This window comes from Lagopus muta, chromosome 19 (genome assembly GCF_023343835.1).
Source record: "Lagopus muta isolate bLagMut1 chromosome 19, bLagMut1 primary, whole genome shotgun sequence".
NCBI lineage: Eukaryota > Metazoa > Chordata > Aves > Galliformes > Phasianidae > Lagopus > Lagopus muta.
Genome location: NC_064451.1, coordinates 6,187,020 through 6,206,317, shown reverse-complemented (window position 1 = coordinate 6,206,317; position 19,298 = coordinate 6,187,020). Strand labels below are relative to the sequence as shown.

The window sequence follows — 19,298 nt, the reverse complement described above, 5'->3', positions numbered from 1 at the left end:
CTCTGGCTTGGCTGCAAATCCAGATTACCTTTTTATCAGATTGCTTCTGCACTTGCTCCTTCTGGCAGTCAGGCTTTGGGTCCACCAGGCCAGCCCCATTCATCTCCTCTGGTTTGAGGGTGCCATATGGAGAACTGCGCTGAGAGGAGGTCGCGGAGGATTCCCGAGACTCCGCACTCAAGTCAATGCCACTATCCCCCTGGCTGCCTTTAAAACCCTGCTATGCAAAGCACGAAATGCGTTAAAGCCCCGGACTTTGACCCAAATCCACAAAGGAGGATAAATATCCCAGAAAACAGCAAGACCACGTCCCCTTTTGAAACCACATTCTTGGTTAACTACAGAGGAGTTGGTCTTGACCTGCAGCATTCCCCTGGCTACTGCTTTACTGCCACACAACCCTGCGACAGACTGACCAAGGCATTAATCCTACTGTGGCTTCAGAGTAAGGTGGAAGCAGCACACATGGCAAGTAGGCTAAGACTGCCAAACTTTTGTTTCTTGTGAACCAAACCAGACTTGAACTCTGGCCTCCACATGTGAAACATTCTGAAACCTCCTCTGCCATCCCTGCATTAAGACTACAGCTACACACTGCTCACAGCAATGAGGCATAAAAAAAACATTATCTATGGTATTTCACCTTCCTGGACAACAGAGATTGCTTCCAGTTAGGAGCACAACCCTGGAATACACCTACCAGACAGTTACTGCAGACTTACACCCACATCTAACTCTAAGCAACACTTGGCCCTCTAAGTTAGAGCAGCATGAAGCTCAAATCAGAACTGCAGAGTTTAGAATTGCACAAGCAGAGCTGACATCACCAAGCACAGATGGAGCAATGAGAAGCAAAAGCCATCTATGTTAAAATCTGACACACACGATACCTGAAAGGCACGAGTTGCCACTTACCTCAGTGGAACTAGATTCAGTACCATTGAAGGTATTAACAGGCTTGCTCCAGGAATCACTTCCAGGAGACTGAACTGAAAGAGCTGGAAGAAAACGCAGGGGTAGAGTTCAGTAGAGTTCAGTTGCTTTAAACAGAACTGCGAGCACATCTTGTGCACTGTGCACATTGCACAATAAACATTTCATTTCTAGATTTATGAAAGGATATTTTCACTGCCTCAAAAAGTTATTGCTCCCCTGTCAGCTGAGATGGGCAGAGAAGAGAGGCTGCAGAGAGTTGAGGACAGACAACAGAGGAAAGAGATTCTTCAGGAATGTGAGAACAATAGGAGAGAGAGGGTAACAAGGGAGGTGCTAGCTATTAAGTGCTAAAGGACAAGATAATAGCAAAATAAGAAGGCAGATCAAGGCCAGCAAGTCTAGAAAATGCTAGGACCTTAATCTTACAAAAAGACCCATGAAACAGATCAGGAGACTGACATGGCCAGCAACAGGAGATGGACAGCTTAATGGTACAGTTCTGAACAGATAAGAACAGGGAGGCGACTGCTCCTCTGTACTCAGCTCTGCTGAGGCTGCACCTCAAGTACTGTGTTCAGTTTTTGGCCTCACTACAAGACAGACATCAAGGCCCTGGAGCACCACCACAGAAGGGCAACACAGCTGGTGAGTGGTTTGGAGGACTCGTCTTACAAGGAATAGCAGTTGAGGAAACTGGGATTGTTTAGTTTGAAGGAGTCTCAGGGAGACCTTACAGCTTTCTACAACTACCTGAAAGGAGGTTGTGGTGAGGTAAGGGTTGACCTGCTCCCATGTAACTAGCAATAGGACTAGAGGAATGGTCTCAAGTTGCACCAGGAGAGGCTCAGGTTGGATATGAGGAAGAATTTATTCTCAGAAAGAGTGGTCAGGCATGCTGGAATGGGCTGTTGTACTAAGGGATATTGTTTATGTTGGGGAAACATCGGTTGTAGATGGATGATTGGATAAGATGATATTGAAGGTACCACCTTAGTGATGCTATGATTCACTCTGGAAGTCTGCTAGCGCCCACCCTGCCCACATCATCAGAATGAAAGAAAGTTGTCTCCTCTTAAGCATGTACACCCTGCTTCTGTGAAACACTCCAAACCAAACACTCCCAAACTTACCTGGGCTGTTGCTCTCCCAGATTTCTGTGCCCAGGCTGTTTCCAGACACAGTTACATCAGTCTGCTCCAAGCACAAGCTGTTCTGCTTCTTAGCAAATCGAGGAGGAATGCGAGACTGAAGAACGCGGGCCTTAGCTGGTGCCTGAGGTAGAAAAAGCACAGGCTGTTAGACGTGTCACTGAGCTGGATTAATAAAGCCTGTTCCTGGCAGGTTTAACCCAGGATTTCAAAGTGCCAATGCCACACAGAATCACAGTTGTAGGAGTTGGGACGGACCTCTAGAGATCATCAAATCCAACCATGAAATGCCCCTAACTCATGTAACAGAGTTGTGTTTCACAAGTGAAAAAAATGCTATGACTTTTTTTTTCCGCAGTGTTAGGGAGAGCTGCAGCTCAAGCAAAGCAGAATTGTCAGTATATCACATTTGCTTTGCTTAATTCCTCCTCTTCACTCCATGAAGAGTTAGAGTCATCACAAGTTAGAGCCTAACACAGAATAAATCCTACTTTGGACATCTGCGTATTTTTCCACTTACACAAATGCTTTCCAGGGCCTCATTCCTGTGACAACAGTTTAAAAAACGTATCAGTTCAATTTTTCCCTACTTCCTACTCCTTACCTGAGCAGCCTGCTCCTTCTTTCTTCTCTCCTCTTCCAGCAAACGACGTTGCTTTTTAGTAAGAACTTCAATGAAACCTTCACCCGCCATAGATCCCACTTCATTCTCTTCTGCTGTGTTTGATGCCCGATTATCAATGATGGTACCTAAACAAAGTGCATATGAGTTAAAAAAAAGAAGCCTATGCATACGAAGCTTTGTAATTGCTCTCATTTAGAGGACATTCTAAATAGGACCTACTTGCTACAAACAAATAAGTAGGTTTAGTCAGCAGCACTGCAGCTAAGCTTTGAAAACTAAGCTACAGTCGTCTGTTGACATCAGCTAGTCGTGTTACCCTCCAAGACTTTGCTCTCCTCTGCCTCATGGTGAGCAAGCTCCAGCTGGGGCTGTTTGGAAACATGTTAAATCAGGCCACTTCAAGTGTATTATCAGTGGAAACAAATCTCACACCTCTCCAGGTCAAAGCAGGCACAAGTGCCTTTAGAAAACATCCATGAACTTTGGGTGTAAAGCTTCAGTTCCACTAACAGTAAAAAAGAGCTGAGTCACCAGCAAAGAGGACTGAGTGATTTTGTGTGGAGCCAGGAGTTATATTCTATGGTCCTATGGGCCCCTTCCAACTCAGAACATTCTCATACTATTAATGCCAGTATTTTCAGAGCTACTTATTTCTTGCCTGCTTGCTAGAAGCTCAGAATCCAGATTCCCCACTTCAGATGCTCTTTTCCTTCCTTCTGTGAAAGGATTTTGGGGCTTGAAATGTAATATTGTAGATCAAAACACAGAACAGCCTCATTTCTCTCTAGAACCAAACTTTCTGTGGCAGAAACATCTGCTGAGCCAGATCTGGCTCAAAGTTTGGGTTTAATTTTATTTGCCTTCCACGATGCCCCTACTCAGAAACTCTAGAATGTTCTTGTTCAAGCAAATCTAACTTGATATTTGAAGTTACAATGGGTTGAACTAGCCAGGCTTGAAGTAAGCCACAGTCTGTTATTGGTTAAAACAAAAGAGACAACACCATTACTCACTTCCATAATTCAGTTCAAATTGTGACAAAGTCTCTCCCTTTTCGCTTGCTCTCTGCACAGTGGACTTTGGCTCCTTCTCTGACTTTTTACCCGGCCCTTCAGCGCTCTCTGAGTTAGCAAGAGAGGCCCTATCCAGGCTGTAAATGGAGTGGCTGCTCCCACCACTGGTGTTGCCAAGGCCCCCTCCTTCTTCAGTAGATCTACAAGGTAAGAAGAGAAAGGAATCAGGTTTGTCCCCAGGAGATAAAAACTAGCAAGAAAAAAAAAAAACCACACAGGTTGTATTTTCCTTACCAGGTTTCCAATCACACCTCATCCTTCCCCACTGTTTGCTCAACAGAAGATGACATTAATTCTGAGCACACAATCCATTATAAGGACTACTGGGTAAGTGTGTTGGAAAGAGAACAAGACCTGAACTCATGAGTCAACCAACAGGCTGCCCCTGCAACAAAGCCACTATCCTAGCTTGTCCCTACAGGGAGGACTTCGTGATTCTGAATCAGTGTCTCCTACCCTCCTATGACACCAGCCTACTAGCTCTCCCTTGCTCTTCTTTGCAATTGGCACACATTTCCTCTCAAGTATAAAGCGAGAAGAAGGGAGGCAGATGGAGGGAAGATGGCAATACTGAGCCCCCACCAAAAAAAAAAAAAAAAAAAAATCATTTTGCCCCACTTTCTTTCCCTGTTTCTGAAGAGCTCTTCAGAGATAGGTTACAAGACGATCACAAAGAACAAGTTGTCTATTTATCAGCATTTTAAGCTCAGCATGATGAAGCTTCACAAGAAGCTTTATGTCCTGCTCTTATTAAAGAATGTTAAAAAAGCAGCCAAAGAAGCTCAGAAGCAAGGTACAGCTAACTCAGCAACCTCTTCCCAGTGCTGGTGAATCATGAGATTCCTCACAAGACACCGTGGAGAAAATACTTAATCCTGTCAGAGTGTCAGAGTTATCTTACAGTACTCACAGGAGGAACTCCTCCCATCATCTTAGAAACACACAGCACTGCCTTACCACTCAACACCAGACCCTGCTAAGGTCTAAGAAAATACTTGCTCAGGCAAATACAGACACAGTAAGATTGAATAAGGTGGAAATCACCCGCATTAGACTGAAAGAGATACAGGCAACAGCCCCCTACTCACAGACCCCATTCTCCATGCAACCTGTTATCCACGCACTTTTGCACATGAGAAAGCAACTTTACCTTTTACTTTTTATGAGTGCCCCATTCTGCTGGCTCTCATATCGTGAAGCTGCTCCTACAGTCCTGACAGACTGCTCCACGTATCCTGCTGGCTCAGCCTTGCGGTTCTGCCTGTCCACCAGTGGCCTCTGGCTCGAGAAGCTCCTTTTTGCTAGCTCTCTCTTCTCTCCCAAGCTGCCACTCCCAAGGCCACTCTCCAGCTGGCCCTCACTCTCCGAAACTCCATCTCGCCTCTCCCGACGCTCACTGAAATCACTGCTTTCAGATGCTGTCTCCCACTCCTCATTGGCGTGGTCTGAGGAGTTCTGGTACGACAGCTCAGGAGACCGCCTGCCCGAGATGCTGCTCTTCTCTGCAGTGCTCAGTTTGGGCCGTCCTGGCCACTGGCTGGGCAGCAGGTTGGGGCCTCCCTCGTCAGGGTTCCACTGACCAACCGATTCTCGCTCTTGCCGGAGGCGTCTGAAGCGTGGAGGCTTGTCTTGACGGGGGGGACGTCGTCTCCTGAATGGCCTGTTCTCTATGTTCTCCTGATCTGCTAAGTAATCCTCCTGGAAGAAGTGCCTCTTGTCATCCAGATGGCTCTCATCAAAAACCCTGCTAGAGAAAGAATCCACGTGCTTGTAAGAATCCTGAATGTAGTCCCTGTCAGACTGTTGCCGGCTTCCAAAAGCATCTGATGGAGAGCTGTGGCTGTACTCCTGCCACCCCGCTCCCCCACTCCTGCCTTGCCACTGGGTTGGTTCCTTGCCCATGAAACCTCTTCGCCCATAGCCAGAGTTGCTTAGCCTTGGTGGCAGTGACCTCCCAAAAGCTCTCGGGGCCCTCATCTTAGGGTCGAGACTAGTGTGATCATCTGAATAGATTTTGTTGGACCTCCAAGACTCTTTGAAGTCTCCCTTCTTCAAATCACTGTCCTCTCTGTCCAGCACAGAGCCATCATTGCTGTTCTCTGAGCCCCTCTGACGGCGACGTTTGGGGAGTTCCTCATATTCTGACCCTTCACTATGCGTCTCACTTGCAATCCGTCGCCTTGGCTTGCCCCTGGGGAAGTCCTCTGGCTGGTTGAACTCCCGGAGCCCTCGCCCTCGGCTGCTCCGCTGGTTGTTGTAGACTCCCCGACTGCTCACAACAGTGCCTCGGCCCCTGAAAGTGAATTCTCTGAAGCCTCTCCCTCGCCCACGCCCTTGACCTCTCCCACCAAAGGCTTGTTCTTCATCAATAAAGATCCAGTTATTTCTCTTTGTGGGAGGAAGATCACTGGACTCTCTGGAAAGCTTGTTCTCCCAGGTTCTTTCTGGTTTATCTTCCTCCTCCTCCTCCTCTTCTTCTTCTTGCGACTTCTCAGCCTCTTGGGCAAGGCTGGCTTGGGAAGAGCCTTTGTCATCCAGCAGGTAACGTGTGGAGTTCAGTAAGGCCGCAGAATCGTCCGATTCGTTTTCCGCTTTCTGAACAGTCAGTTTCTCCTTCAGATGGCGTGAGGTGTCCTCTCCCTCCAGTTTGACCTTCTCCATCTCCTTCTCCTTCTCCTCCACCTTGAGGGCTTTCAGCACTGGCTTTTTGATTGGGCCTGATCGTCGTGTCCTCCCAATTTGCTCCTGCTGTTGAACACCTGTGCTTCGGTTTTCAGGGGCCCACTCTGCTGTCTCTTCAGCAGGCTGTTTGGCATTAGCTCCTTCTTTCTTCCACGGGTCAGCAGTGAATGACTGCTCATTTCTGGGAACTTCTTCTGTAATCTCCGCCGCAGTCTCTGAAGGTTTCTGATGGTGGCTGATGTCCCAGCCATTATATTCAGGTTTCTTCTCTGCTTGGATAAAATCAGGCTCTAGAGGTGAACACCTCAAGTTTGCATGGCGGTTGCTGGAAGGACAAGTTTCCTGCACACTCTCCTGATGTTGAAATAAGAGATCTTGGCCCAGCCTCTGAGAAGACAGGCAGCTGTCAAAGTCTCCTTGGGCCTTCTTATCAAAAGCATTCAAGTATTCCTCCCCTCCTTCCTCAAAGAGATCTCGCTGGGCATTCAGATTCTCTGGCCTTCCAGGAGAGGAAGAGTAAGAACTGCCATTTCTATGAAGGAAACAACAAACATAAAACAGTCAGTTAATGTAAAGCACAGCATGCACCCAAGGGCCCAAGCTGAGCACAAGAGGTACAAAGAAATAAATTAGGTTTTGTTCTACATCATAAGACAATGAGCCTTTGGGCTGTACTATCTGGTTTGTCTGAGCCTATGGGCTGTATTATCTGGTTTGTCAAATCAATGGATGATAAAGAAAGCAGTTCCTATGTTGGGCAGCAAACTTAAGAAATAAAGGGAAATGCAGCCCCTAACAAGTAACTGAATTCAGGAAGTCCAAAAGAATTAGGAGACAAACTAGAAATGACAAGAATTTCTGACTCATCATTTTCAGTACCTATCCATGCAAATGACAAGCAACTCCTACTGAACAGGCAGCCCCACAAGACTCCAAGCTGGTCAGTCTGGACTAGCATCAGCCAGAAAAACTGACCGTAAGGTGCTACCAGATCAGTACAATGGCCTGTTTGACATCTTTTACGCCAACTCTAAGCCTGCTTTTCAGTATGAAATGGCCTCTTATGACAGCATGGCCTCCCACCATAGCATGTGTGAGGATGGGGGAGATCTGCACTCACCTGGCATGCAGCCCCTCCATGGTCATGTTGTCAGACTGCTTTTGATGCGACAGGGAGTACCCTTTGCTCTGCAGAGATGCATAGCTCTCCTGGCCCCATACTGGCACAGGGTCCATGGGAGCAGCCTTCCTTTCCACCTGACCTGCCTGACAGTTCTGATCTTCAGATCGAAGGCTGTTCCCACCGATGGATTCCTGCTGAATCATGGGCTTCATAATTCCTGGTCATGACAGAGTTTGTATTGTTAACACTACAGTCTCACTGTCAGGAAGAATTAACAATCTAATACTAGATTGATTCCCCTTCCTTCCTGGACTGCAGGTGACTGCAGCCATGGAAACCTTTCTGCAGAGAGAAGCCTGCACTTGGGAAATATACCTGGAATGACATAGCAGGTGACACAGCTTTCGAAAACCAGCTTGCTCACTACACACCATCGCTGGCTTGGCAGTAAGCAGGTTCATGAAAACAAGCCACAGACTCAAGGGAGTAATTTATACACTCTAGTGTTTATATTTTTATCTCTCAAGATCAGTAGCAAGGTAAGCTCTGTGCTTCTAGCACCTTCCCAGAAACTACAGATTTCCCCATGACATTTGCCAATCATTCCCAATCCTCCTCTTCTAAAGGGAAGATCTACCTTTATACCTTCTATGGATCCACAGCTGCTAAGGAAGATAACCCAACGCAGTGCAGGAGATGGACAGGCAATATGCTCTCCCTCCTAAGCTCCTTTGTTTCGCCAGTAGTCCTCATCACAACTGACTTTCTCATTCCTAGAGGTTTACTGCAGCCAGCCAGACAGGATAAGAAGTCTGGGCTGAGGTGAGACAGATGAAGCACAGCAAGGGAAGAGAGCCAAAACTACCTCAACAGGTCATCCTTCCCCATGACCAGAAACCACCTGAAATACCAGTCCTGAGGACACAGAGCACCTGGGCACTTGCAGAACTTTTAAGACTGTAACACAATCCTCACATTCTAAAATCTGGAAAACCAATTCCCAAAGTCTTAGGTCTGAGAGTAGCTTTCCAGATACTGAACCAAGTCAACTGCTATGATAAAGGGAAACACTGAGAATATCTCACCTGAAGGGTGAAGGGCTGAAGGATAGAAATCCACAGGAGTGCGACTCTGAGCCATGCGAGGGTCCATGTAAGAGGGCATCATCATCCAGCGAGGGTCGAAGCCAAGCATCTGGGGGTGTGGTGGGTAGAAAGTTCGATGGGAATGGGATGGGGGAGGATAGACTTGCTGCTGCTGCTGCCAGTGCTGCATCTTGTACAGCTGCTCCTGCAGGGAAGAATGGGCCATTTGACATCAACTGTCATGGTGCAAAAAAACCACAACTCCAACCTGACCAGACCAAAGAAAATGCATTCTTTGTGTAAGAGGCTCAAATCAGTTCAGAGAGGAAGGTAGAGCAGTTACAGGCAATTTGCCACAAACTGAAAATGCAGCAAATGCTGTTTTTCTTCAACTACCTAGGACAAAATAAATGCAGCCAAGAGATCAGGTCATCACTATGAGCCCACTGCATAGTCAAACAGAAGAGATGAGCTTCAAGACAGTTCATATTTTTCTCAGCATTTCCATAAGATATAGGACAGTTTCCTGTCAAACTTCATCCCTTAACTGGAACTAAATACTTGAGAAGACATTGCTCCTTGAAGGAAACGCCACCATAAGTTACTTAGTGTGTGTGCATAATAGTCCTATTCATGTTAGCCAAACAGATTAGATAAGAACATTCTAAGTTCAATTAGAAGAGCTGTTAATATTTCACAGTATTTCCTGTGCATCCTCCGGAGATGGACTGACACCACCACCACCGGGTTGTTTTCCATTTCCCATGTTGCCAGTTTACCTTCCTTTAGATGAGGAGTGTTATGATGTTAATTTGACTAAATGTGTAACTATTGCCTAAGGTCTAAGAACAACTTGCATGTGAAAGGAACTCTGAGTACTGAAGAAAGTTTTCAAAACACAAACAGCTCTAATTAACTGGAAATACACCTGTTTACTCGTCAGGCTTGTCACCACACTTTTCTTACTGAGCTCACAGTGTCCAATACAGTAATTGTTTACAAAAAGGCAATCCCTAATACGGAGCAAGAGGCAAACTGATATCTGAAAGCCATTATGGCTGGAGAGAAAAATAAGATAAACACAAAGATTAAGTTCCTACTCTTCTAGGATCCTGGATAAAGTATCTCATAAAAGACAGCACTGATGGCATTAACTTTTTCCTTTCATGAAACCACTGTCACAAAAGCAGCAATACAAGCCACCCAAAATACGACCTGCCTCATACATACTAACAGCACAAAGGGTGGGAGAAAATACAATGAAAATTTAATGCTCTTCCAGTAACAATGACCTGAGGTATTAAACAGAGCAACAGCAAAGACACCCAATTATTTTAGCTTCAGAGCATCTCTTAGAAAGAGCAACACCAGCAACATTTGCTGCTGCATATTTGATTCATGAAAATGTCACGGGGAATAGCCAAGAGAGTAATTAAGCTTCCAAGCAAAAGCTTAATCTTCACCTCCTCGCTAAAGTTTGCAGCAGTTGATAATATCATATTTCAAATGGTTATTCTATCAAGACTGACAATTAATTCTGTGTTATCACAAGCCTGAGTACTGCTGCTGCCCTAAGGGGAGAGGCCTGCTGCAGCAGGGAGAGCTGGACAGCACACATGACATATACAGTACTGTAAAGCTGAGAAAGAGGTAAGTCACATGAAGCAATTCAGAATGGTTTCTCAGTGCCCAGAAAGAACTGTCAATGAAACAAAACAGAAACAAACACATACTTGAGGTACAAAGAAAATAATGATCAACAAGAGCTCACAGAAAAAAAAGGATCAAGCAGAAAATTAGAGCAGATGTAAAAAAATCCCCTCCCTCTGCAGGAGGAAGTGGAACAAGGATACCACTTTATACCACTCACATTCAGTCCAGAAGCAGAACCACCTGTCAACTTAAGCACAGTTTGACCCTGGCAAGCGAATGGTTACCCACACCCAGCAGGGTAAGCATACAGCAATATAACATCAAGTGCAAACGGCTGGTCCCCAAATAAATCAGCTTCCTTTCCCTTAGCTGCATATTCAGCACTGTGTCACTGCAGCAGTGCTGAAGAGCACCAGCTTCTATCCTGTGCCATGGAATAAGAACAGGTGTTCACCAGGTTTACTACCAGCCAAAAGTGTTAGGTACTTTGCTGGATCTTTAAGTACCAACATACCCACTGCTGCTTTTTAACCCTGGACACAGAAGGGTGAAAGTCTCTGGCTTTCAGCAGATGCACACATTTGCAAACCAGAGCTCTGCCACACACCACACAGTCCTAAAATGTCACACTGTCAGGAGATGCAGAGACAACAGTGCCAGACAAGTCGACATTTCTGACAGCAGCATCTACTTTTCTCCCAGGCAAGTGATAAACCTGGCCTGCCCACACCTCTCCCCAGTCACAGAAAGCTGTCAGCTGTTACAACAGCTCCAGCACGAGGCAAAAAAATCATGTAATCTACGTAGAGAGCCCTTTCACACATGTTACAAAGTCAACATCTGTGATCAAAAACAGGGAAAAATGCTGGAGGAGAACCAGCAGTTGTCACCTCCCAGCCCAAGGATTGGTTGGTTACCTAACACTGATGGCACTGAAAATCAGACACACGACTGTTACGTGGGGATCCAAAGAAGTGGGGAAGGAGTATCACACCTATTACCTGCTGCTGTTGCCTCTGGAATCGTGGGGGAAGAGACTTCTGGTATTTGTTGAATTCCTGTGCTGGCGATGGAGCTTCCCTGAGCTCCTCCTCACTGCTGCTTTGGGGTGCTGCTGGGGCAGGAGTCTCCTCTTCCAGATAGCCAGAGACATCCTGTGTGTGAAACTCAGGGGTTGCTGGAGAGAGGAAAATAAGCCTTGTTGAGTCCTGCCCATGATACAGCTTGTGTGTACATCACCAGATATAGCAAAATATATCAAATTGCAGGCACGTCCTGATTGTGTTACGTGGCTGAACTGAACTTTATTACAGTCACATGTAGCACCTCACACTCTGTGATCTGCCCTGACTGTTCTTGTTTTAGTGATAGATTTTGAGATCCTCTTCTGCTATCAGCCTTCTGCTTCAGCACAGTGGAACAAAGTTCATTTGCTCTGCTACTCCTTGTCAGCACTTCCCAATAAAATGATTTTGTGATCAGTGGCCTCATCACAAATAGCATCATCCAACCATGAGAATTCTAGGAGGCCCATTCCAACAAGATCTCTGACAGCACAGCTCATTGAGCATGGTTAAAATAACCAAAGAAGTTTGTGCTTGTTTTAATAGCAAAGTTACTTTTTTTTTTCCCCCCTCATCTCCCCTCAAGCGAACCCTCATCATCAATCCAAAATCTCCACAGAATACATGAGGCAGCTCATCTCTTAGGCACCATCCCCAAATGCTCCCTCTCCCAGGAACTCCCTCACAATTCAAGGGAAAAAAATCAGCACAATAGCAAGAAAACCAGTTTTTACAAGGCAAGTAATGCTTCTGTACCTCTACGCAAAACATGACCATTTTCTTGCACGGCAGTTTTCTCTGTGTTTGGGGGTCGCAGGTCTTCACTCTCTGTGTGTTTCTGGGTCTCCCCACTCTTTTGAGCCAGTTTGCATTTCTGATCAAGTTGCTTCAGCTTGGCAGCACAGGCTGCCAGCCGCTCCTCCCTGGCTCGCCGCTCCTCCTCCTCCCGTCGCTTCCTGGCTCGTTCAACAGCCTCAGAGATCTCAGAGTGCACAAACTTCTGTCTCACTGGCACTTTTTCTTCTTTATCTTCAAGGGACTGCTGTCTGAGAGCACTTCCCTGTGAGGGCTTCTGCCGAAGGAAAAACATTTCTCAGTAAGCATGACTCAAATGTATCCTCTACCTCAAGCTCTGCACCCCGCGATGAGAAAAATCCCCTCTTGCCAGCTGTCATCTTTCCCTATCCTCACGCACACAAATCCCCTTTCAGTGAGGAGTTACTGCTATCTACTTCAGTATCTCCATTTTTTGTCTGACAACCCCACTGCGTGGCACCAGCTTCAATTTTCTCTTGCTAGTGGCAGTGCAGTACACATAAGCAAAGAATTGAAAAATTCATCAACATGCCATTCTCAGCAGTGTCTGGGAGATCTTTTAAGGACAGCGATGTCACATCCACTAGCTCAACAGAATGAACCCACCCACGTGAGCTCAAACTACCTGGTATTCAGACGTAGAGTTCCAGCCATTGATCTTCCTTGGAGGCTGCTGTGAATCCTGCACTTTCCGGACTGATCGGGACAAACCAACTGAGTCGCTCCAGTTTTTTCCTTCCTCCAAGGTGTGTTTGACATCTGCACTGTCTGCAGAGCTCATAGACAACTGCCGCTGCCTTCTGGGATCCCAGCTGTTCCTGTCATAAAAAAACCAGTCCAAGCAATGGGCTCTTCTTCCTAAGGTGCTCTAGGAGTTACATCACTGCTGTGCAGGTTGACAAAGGTGAGACACTTGGCACTTAGCTCCATGACCCATGCACACCCTTGAGGTCCGTTCAAAGACAGGCATGTGGAGTCAACAAAAATCTCAGTGTAAGGGGAAGGGGGGGAGAAATCAACCTCATGGATGTGGATGCAGCCAGTTCTTACCACTTCTGCCGTCCATCTTTAAGAGATTCTTCTTCTTCTTCATCTTCACTAAACTTCAGTTTCTCAGAGTAATCCACTTCATCATGAATGCCTGAGAAGGCAGAATTGGAAAAGGGGCATGTCAGAGGAAAGAAACCTGGCCTCAAAAAGCTCATGCCTTTTCTGACGCTGAAATAGAATGCTATTTTGAAAACTAAATGTCCAGCACAGATACTGGAAATTATATGATTACCAAGAACTCACACTGCTAAACAGCAGGTTGGTCCCAAAAGAGAAGCTGTAAACAGCCTGGGGAAGAAGGCTGCAAGTAAAGAGACAGCCATCAAGCTAGACTGCATAACTACGTATCGCCATAACTGCAAATATAGGACTAACTCTTCACTGCTCTTGTATCCTACTGCTGCTTGGTGTTTTCAGCTTTTAGGAGTCTTCAGATCCAGTTCCTATAGTACTGTGATGGAAGGATCAGAAGGATCCATTGTGTCATCATGTACACCAAGAGCACCTTCACAGCTGCACTGACCACCCTTTCCTTCCCCTCATCCATTCTACAATAGTGAAACAGAGCCACTAGAACTTTCTGGCAATTCCACGCTGCAGGGAGCAGCAATTACTTTGCTTTACCTGCCAAGTCATTGCTTGAAGCTAAAGGACAGAGGTACTTACCTGCCCATCCATCATCCGCATCGTTATCTAGCTCATCCAGCCCCTTCAGGTTCTCTGCGTTGATGATGGTGGGTCGAGGCGCTCTCTCTACCAGCTGCCGAAGTGGACGTGCTGGGCGAGACAGGCCAAGCCTGTTCTCTTTTCTACAGGGAGATGCAAAAATATTGGTCAGACATAAAGGAACGTGTAGCTGACTTTGTAACAGTGAATCAGCCATTTCTATTAAGCACATAGAAGTAATCTGAGTATCTCTCCCTGTTCAGCAAAACTTCTCTTCACTATCTACACGGTACTCACTTCCTAGGGCTGCAAACCTTCCAGACCACAGTCACACACACCCACTTTATACACCTACCTGCTCTGGAGGCACACAGTGCTCAGTGTCCTGCAACATTTCAGGTGCTGCTGTAGTTAGAGCAAAGCACTGACCACTTGGATTTTCTCTGGCTACCTACAACTTCACCCACACAGCAAGCACAGGGCTTGTGTCACACACCAAATCAGCCTCTCAAGTGGGACAGTCACGGCAACCTTACCCATCCTGGTCATTCATCTGGTATTGTCTGAAAGGGACACGGGGCTCAAGCCGAAGCTGAGGAACAGGGAAAGACCCTCGGTCCAATGGTGCAGGGGTCTCAGATGGCTGTTGTGGACACATCTGGAACAAGACAAAACAGAAGAGCCTGTATTTTCACTGCCACAAGCAGGCTTACCCAGATTAGATTACACACAGGCACAGCAGTTGCAACTATGCAAAGTTAAAACAAATGTTTAATGTCTGGCTGGCTAACAGATACGTTACCTCTCCAGCTCTAGAAAAGCAGGAACTTTTCCTTGGGCTGAGCAACACTACAGCAGTTTCATTTCTCCCTGGAGCACGTAAGTGCTACACTATTCTAACTTGAAAGGGTAAACATACAATAGGGAATGCTAAAAATAGATGAAGGATCCTTGAGCAAGTTCCAGGAACCAACTGAGAGGAGAGTCTAAAGAAGTGCTATCTTAGCTGACTTTCTCAACACTCATAGGCATTGCGAGAATCAAAGACATAACAGGGCTTTGTGAGAAGTGCAACTTACAAAAGCAGGTAGCATGTCATGGTACGTAGGTGGCTGGTAGACATTTCCCATGAACTGCGAAGCCCCTTTGCGGACAGGCTGAGCTGGGCGGAGGGACGGCTCCTTCGCATCGCTGGCACTCACTGAGGAGGGGGCTCCGTCTCCAGTGCTTGAGGTCTTGCTGCCCAGCTCAGCAGGGGAGGCGGTCAGAGATGTGGCAGAGGTGATGTTCCTCCCACCGCCCTCCCTCCAACTTGTGACATCTGGAAAGGAGGTGACAACTATGTTAACATTTGTGAATGTGGTCACTTCACCAGAAACACAACACTGAAATACTCTAGTCAAGCCCTAATTACACTTAAGAATATAGAAAAACATCAGGGACCAAGGAAAATTTCCAGACATTATTTTTCCCAAGAGACCAGGAGCATCAGCTGCTGCTAGGTAATTACTGCACCAGTGGTGTCCTTATTTGTCAATAAGGTTCAATTTCAACCAGAACTCCTCCACCCATCTCCACAGTCCTCATTCTGCAAAATTAAAGGCAATTAGATCAAACACAAACACTCAGAGACAGAACTAAACCACACGTTCACTTCACCTGCAACTCTCCCCTACCCTGAGGGAAGTTACCTGTTTTGCAGCATCATTATATTAAAAGTCACAGAACAAAGCCAACCCTCCCTACTTCCATACATAGCAGTTTTAATGAATAACTATGGTATATTACAATTTGTATTAGCAGACTGGAAGATACAACACGAGCACCGAATAGCATGATCTTTACATACAAATCCACAGTCTTTGCTAAGCAACACGAGCTTATAACAAAAGTAGGGACAGAATATTGGACAGGACTGTGAAATGGCACCCAAAACAGATCTATGGGATTCAGGTTCTGAGCTGGAGTCAGGCAAAAAAAAACCATCTCCACTTACTCTGGGGGCGGAGGCTTGGTCCTGGCCCATACGACAGATCTAAGGCGCCCTTTTCTTTGCCAACCTTGTCCTGCTCGCCAGCTGCTTTCAGCGTCGGAAATTCCTCGGGAGAGAAGGATAACAGTCGGCTTGAGGCCCTTGAACCTGTCAGACAAGTAAGTGTGGGACTCAGATCTTTCCACTCTTCCAGCTCCCTTATGAGATCACCCTGAAAACACGTTTCCCAAGAATCAGTGCACCCAGCAAATTTAAGCCCAAATTGCTATCGTATCTGCACCCCAGATCACATCCAGAACGCTTTCAGAAACTGTCACCAACACTACAACAGACATCCTCACCAAATACTTCCACACTTCTGAGATTTTCACTTGATCTCTCACGTTCAACAAAGTCAGAGCAAACTTTCTCAGCTTTCAATTTTTGTTTTTGTGCAGCACGAAATTCACACTGAGGCAGGGATACAAATTCTGCAAGATGACTTATAAATGATATTCTCTTATCAAGGTTTTGACACTTCTATTCAGACTTCTACTCAAATCTCACTCCACTGGGGAACTCTATTGTTAAGATTTCTGGCAATAGAGTTGGTGAAAGTCCACAGATAAGGACTAAGTGCTATATGCTATTTCCCAACCCTCCTCCTCGCTGCAGCATTTTTAAGATGCAGATCACTAGCCAGAGCAGGCCAGGTTCATCTTCTGTCATTGGAAGACTGCTCTGCTGAGTCACCAGCGACCCTAAAATGAAAGCTCTCTCTCTTATGAAGATCTGGCACTGACTGGAAAACAAAACACAGCAGCTCTCCTAAATTTGTTAACACTGACTAAAAAGAATGTCTGCATTTTTGCATTACTCTTCTCTGTTTCTTTGTGTTATCTGGCTAATCCTCCTTCAGAATAATCTCATTAGAAGTATCAGCAGTGACTACTGAAGACCTAACAAGAGTTTAATCTTGATTCTTTAGGGGCAAAGATAGGAGGACTGGCTTAAGTCAGCTGCACCTTCTGGAATCTGCACACTGCACAACATCTCCCTCCTGAAGATTTCCAGACAAGATGCTGCCAACTGCAGAGTATAACATCAGCTGACATGTGTTAAGAGTTCATCTTTTCTACTGCCTTCTACTGAATTAGAATAACAATGAGAACATTAACAACATTTAACTGTCTTTCAGGACAAACTCCTCCATCCCAATCCCTAGGCAGCATTAGTTTTTCCCTGTGGGTAGGGCTGCACAATATAATGACCGTTAATGGGCAGGCATTAACAATTCGCACTGTAATCCTAGGCAGCATCACACTGAGAAAAGTTTGCTGTCTGTTTTAGTATTGGTTTGTTTCTTTCGTGGTTTTGCCTTTCCCTCCTTGGAAATGCCCCTTAAAAGGAAGAAACAGGCACAGAGCAGTTCATCTGTAATTTACTACATCACATTAGTCTGAGATACGCCCCTCTCAGAGAGAAAGATTTAACAGCAATGACACCTAGAAGAGCCAACAGCAAAACACCTCTCTGTCAGTACTACTAGAAAAATAACTGCTCACTGCCACAAAAGAGGTGCACGAATGGGGTGGCCCGGTAAATCCTTTTAGCCAGATTTCTGATGCTTTTAATTCAATCACCTTCTAGTTAAGCTGCTCTTTATTCACATATGCAACTCTTTTCTTGGGCTGAGAACATTGATAAGACTGACCTACAATGAACTTTCAAAAAAATCTATAAATTGTTAGAAAATCAAATTTCAAGAGGACTGCAGAGGAAGGAGGTCTGCAGAGTCTAAAAAACATATCAATTAACCAAACAGCCTTTGCACTGTCCATCAACTGCAAGCAAGCACAAGTTTCTGTTCTAACATTTCACCTTTGAGAAACACCCTCTCACTAAGCAACCCAATTTAGGATAAGCTTGTTCCCTCCATTACTGCAATCTGTGGTTATTTCAGTTCTTTGGGGAAAAAAAAAGAAAACGAAGAAAAACCACTGCAGTTTCATCAGGTGTCTCATGGCTTCCAGTCTATCCACATTAAACTATGGAACTGAGCTGCTACTCTCACCAGTTTTAATGGTAGTACTGGAAATTACCTCATGTGTGGAAGTAAATGCATCTGAAGGCAAGTAACTCCAGGATCCTTAGTCAAGCAAACTTTGTTAACATTGTTCCAGGATCCTTAGTCAAGCAAAAGTGGTAAGCTGCAGTTACCAAGGGAGACATCAGGCATCAGCAGAGGTGTAAGCAAATGCATGCTGCAGCAGTGCAGTGCCATTTCCACCACGGTCCCTTCACCAAAGGAAAATGCATACAGCCTCCCTGAACATTAACCATTACAGGCTTATTCCAACCACCTCGCTACGCCAGGCTTCCCATGCTACCAGCCATGGAAACACCATCATTTCCAGCCTCTGACGTGTTGTTTTCTCCTAATCCAACCCCCTTCCTCCTCCACTCTTTTTTTCTGCTTCTTTTTCAACACTGCTCTGGGCTGAGGAAGATGGCACCAGCACTCTGGTTCAGAGCACCAACAGGCTGTGCTCTGCTCAAGCTGCGCCTTGTGCTTGACAGACATGAACTGACACAGTTGCACCGTTCCAGCCAACAGACTATGCAGATTCAAAACAGGACTCATGTGGCCTCACTGCACTGTAACCAACACAGCTGTGTGCCATTAGGCACCAGTCTAGACAGGGAGGGCAGAAAGATGCCCAACCCAACTCATGCCTGAGAGAAGCATGTATCCAGCTTCCTTTCTGTTGATCATACTCACCACCTTCTAGTCCTGCTGGCTTTCCATTCAGCTGTGCCCATGACTTTGGTCCACCTGGCACTGAATTTGTACTCTGAAAATACAATGAAGTCAAAACAAAACCAAAACAAACGAACAAAATTCTCAAAGATAAGTTAATTACTCCTCACTTCCTGGGTAGTACCTGCCACAGGTACCCAGGTTTCACCGAGGTGCCACTGGCTACCACAGCTCTCCCCAGTTTCTTGCTGGGGCTTAAGTCAACTGCATCCCCCTCCAGTGCACTATGATGCTACACTGAAAATACTCTTCTGCTCTGCCTTTTAACTCTATACTCTTATCACCTCCACCAACTATCTTCTCAAACCATTCCTCTTCCTTTCCTACCTCTAATCAAGCTCTTTGTTTTGTTGCATTTTCCCAAACTGGAGGTCTTAATCTTCCAGATTTATTCCATGCTATGCCTCAACTTGAAGGCTATCCTGTTTCTCATGCATTAACTACTCTTTTCCTCTTCAAATCATAACTTGTCCTAATTTTCCTGAACCTCTAGGGCTAGAACTGGAAGTATGAAATCCACAGCACAGGGGGACAGGTCCTTGCACTCTCTGAGGAAGCTTTCTTACTTGCCAGTAGTTTTTTCA

At 45.8% G+C, this 19,298-nt stretch overlaps 1 protein-coding gene across 1 annotated transcript in view; it reads right to left on the bottom strand.

Moving 5' to 3' along the window:
• Positions 1-19,298, bottom strand: part of PRRC2B (proline rich coiled-coil 2B) — a 47,647-nt gene that overhangs the window by 13,666 nt on the left and 14,683 nt on the right. The window contains exons 5-21 of the mRNA XM_048965669.1: positions 18,676-18,748; positions 15,918-16,061; positions 15,001-15,242; positions 14,458-14,579; positions 13,922-14,064; positions 13,256-13,346; positions 12,831-13,023; positions 12,146-12,461; positions 11,327-11,502; positions 8,673-8,877; positions 7,585-7,804; positions 4,933-6,996; positions 3,723-3,922; positions 2,689-2,834; positions 2,067-2,208; positions 916-998; positions 29-220 (exon numbers count right to left, since the gene is read on the bottom strand). Of these exons, the coding sequence (XP_048821626.1) occupies positions 29-220; positions 916-998; positions 2,067-2,208; positions 2,689-2,834; positions 3,723-3,922; positions 4,933-6,996; positions 7,585-7,804; positions 8,673-8,877; positions 11,327-11,502; positions 12,146-12,461; positions 12,831-13,023; positions 13,256-13,346; positions 13,922-14,064; positions 14,458-14,579; positions 15,001-15,242; positions 15,918-16,061; positions 18,676-18,748 (4,752 nt within the window). The remainder of the gene's footprint in view (positions 1-28; positions 221-915; positions 999-2,066; positions 2,209-2,688; positions 2,835-3,722; positions 3,923-4,932; positions 6,997-7,584; positions 7,805-8,672; positions 8,878-11,326; positions 11,503-12,145; positions 12,462-12,830; positions 13,024-13,255; positions 13,347-13,921; positions 14,065-14,457; positions 14,580-15,000; positions 15,243-15,917; positions 16,062-18,675; positions 18,749-19,298) is intronic.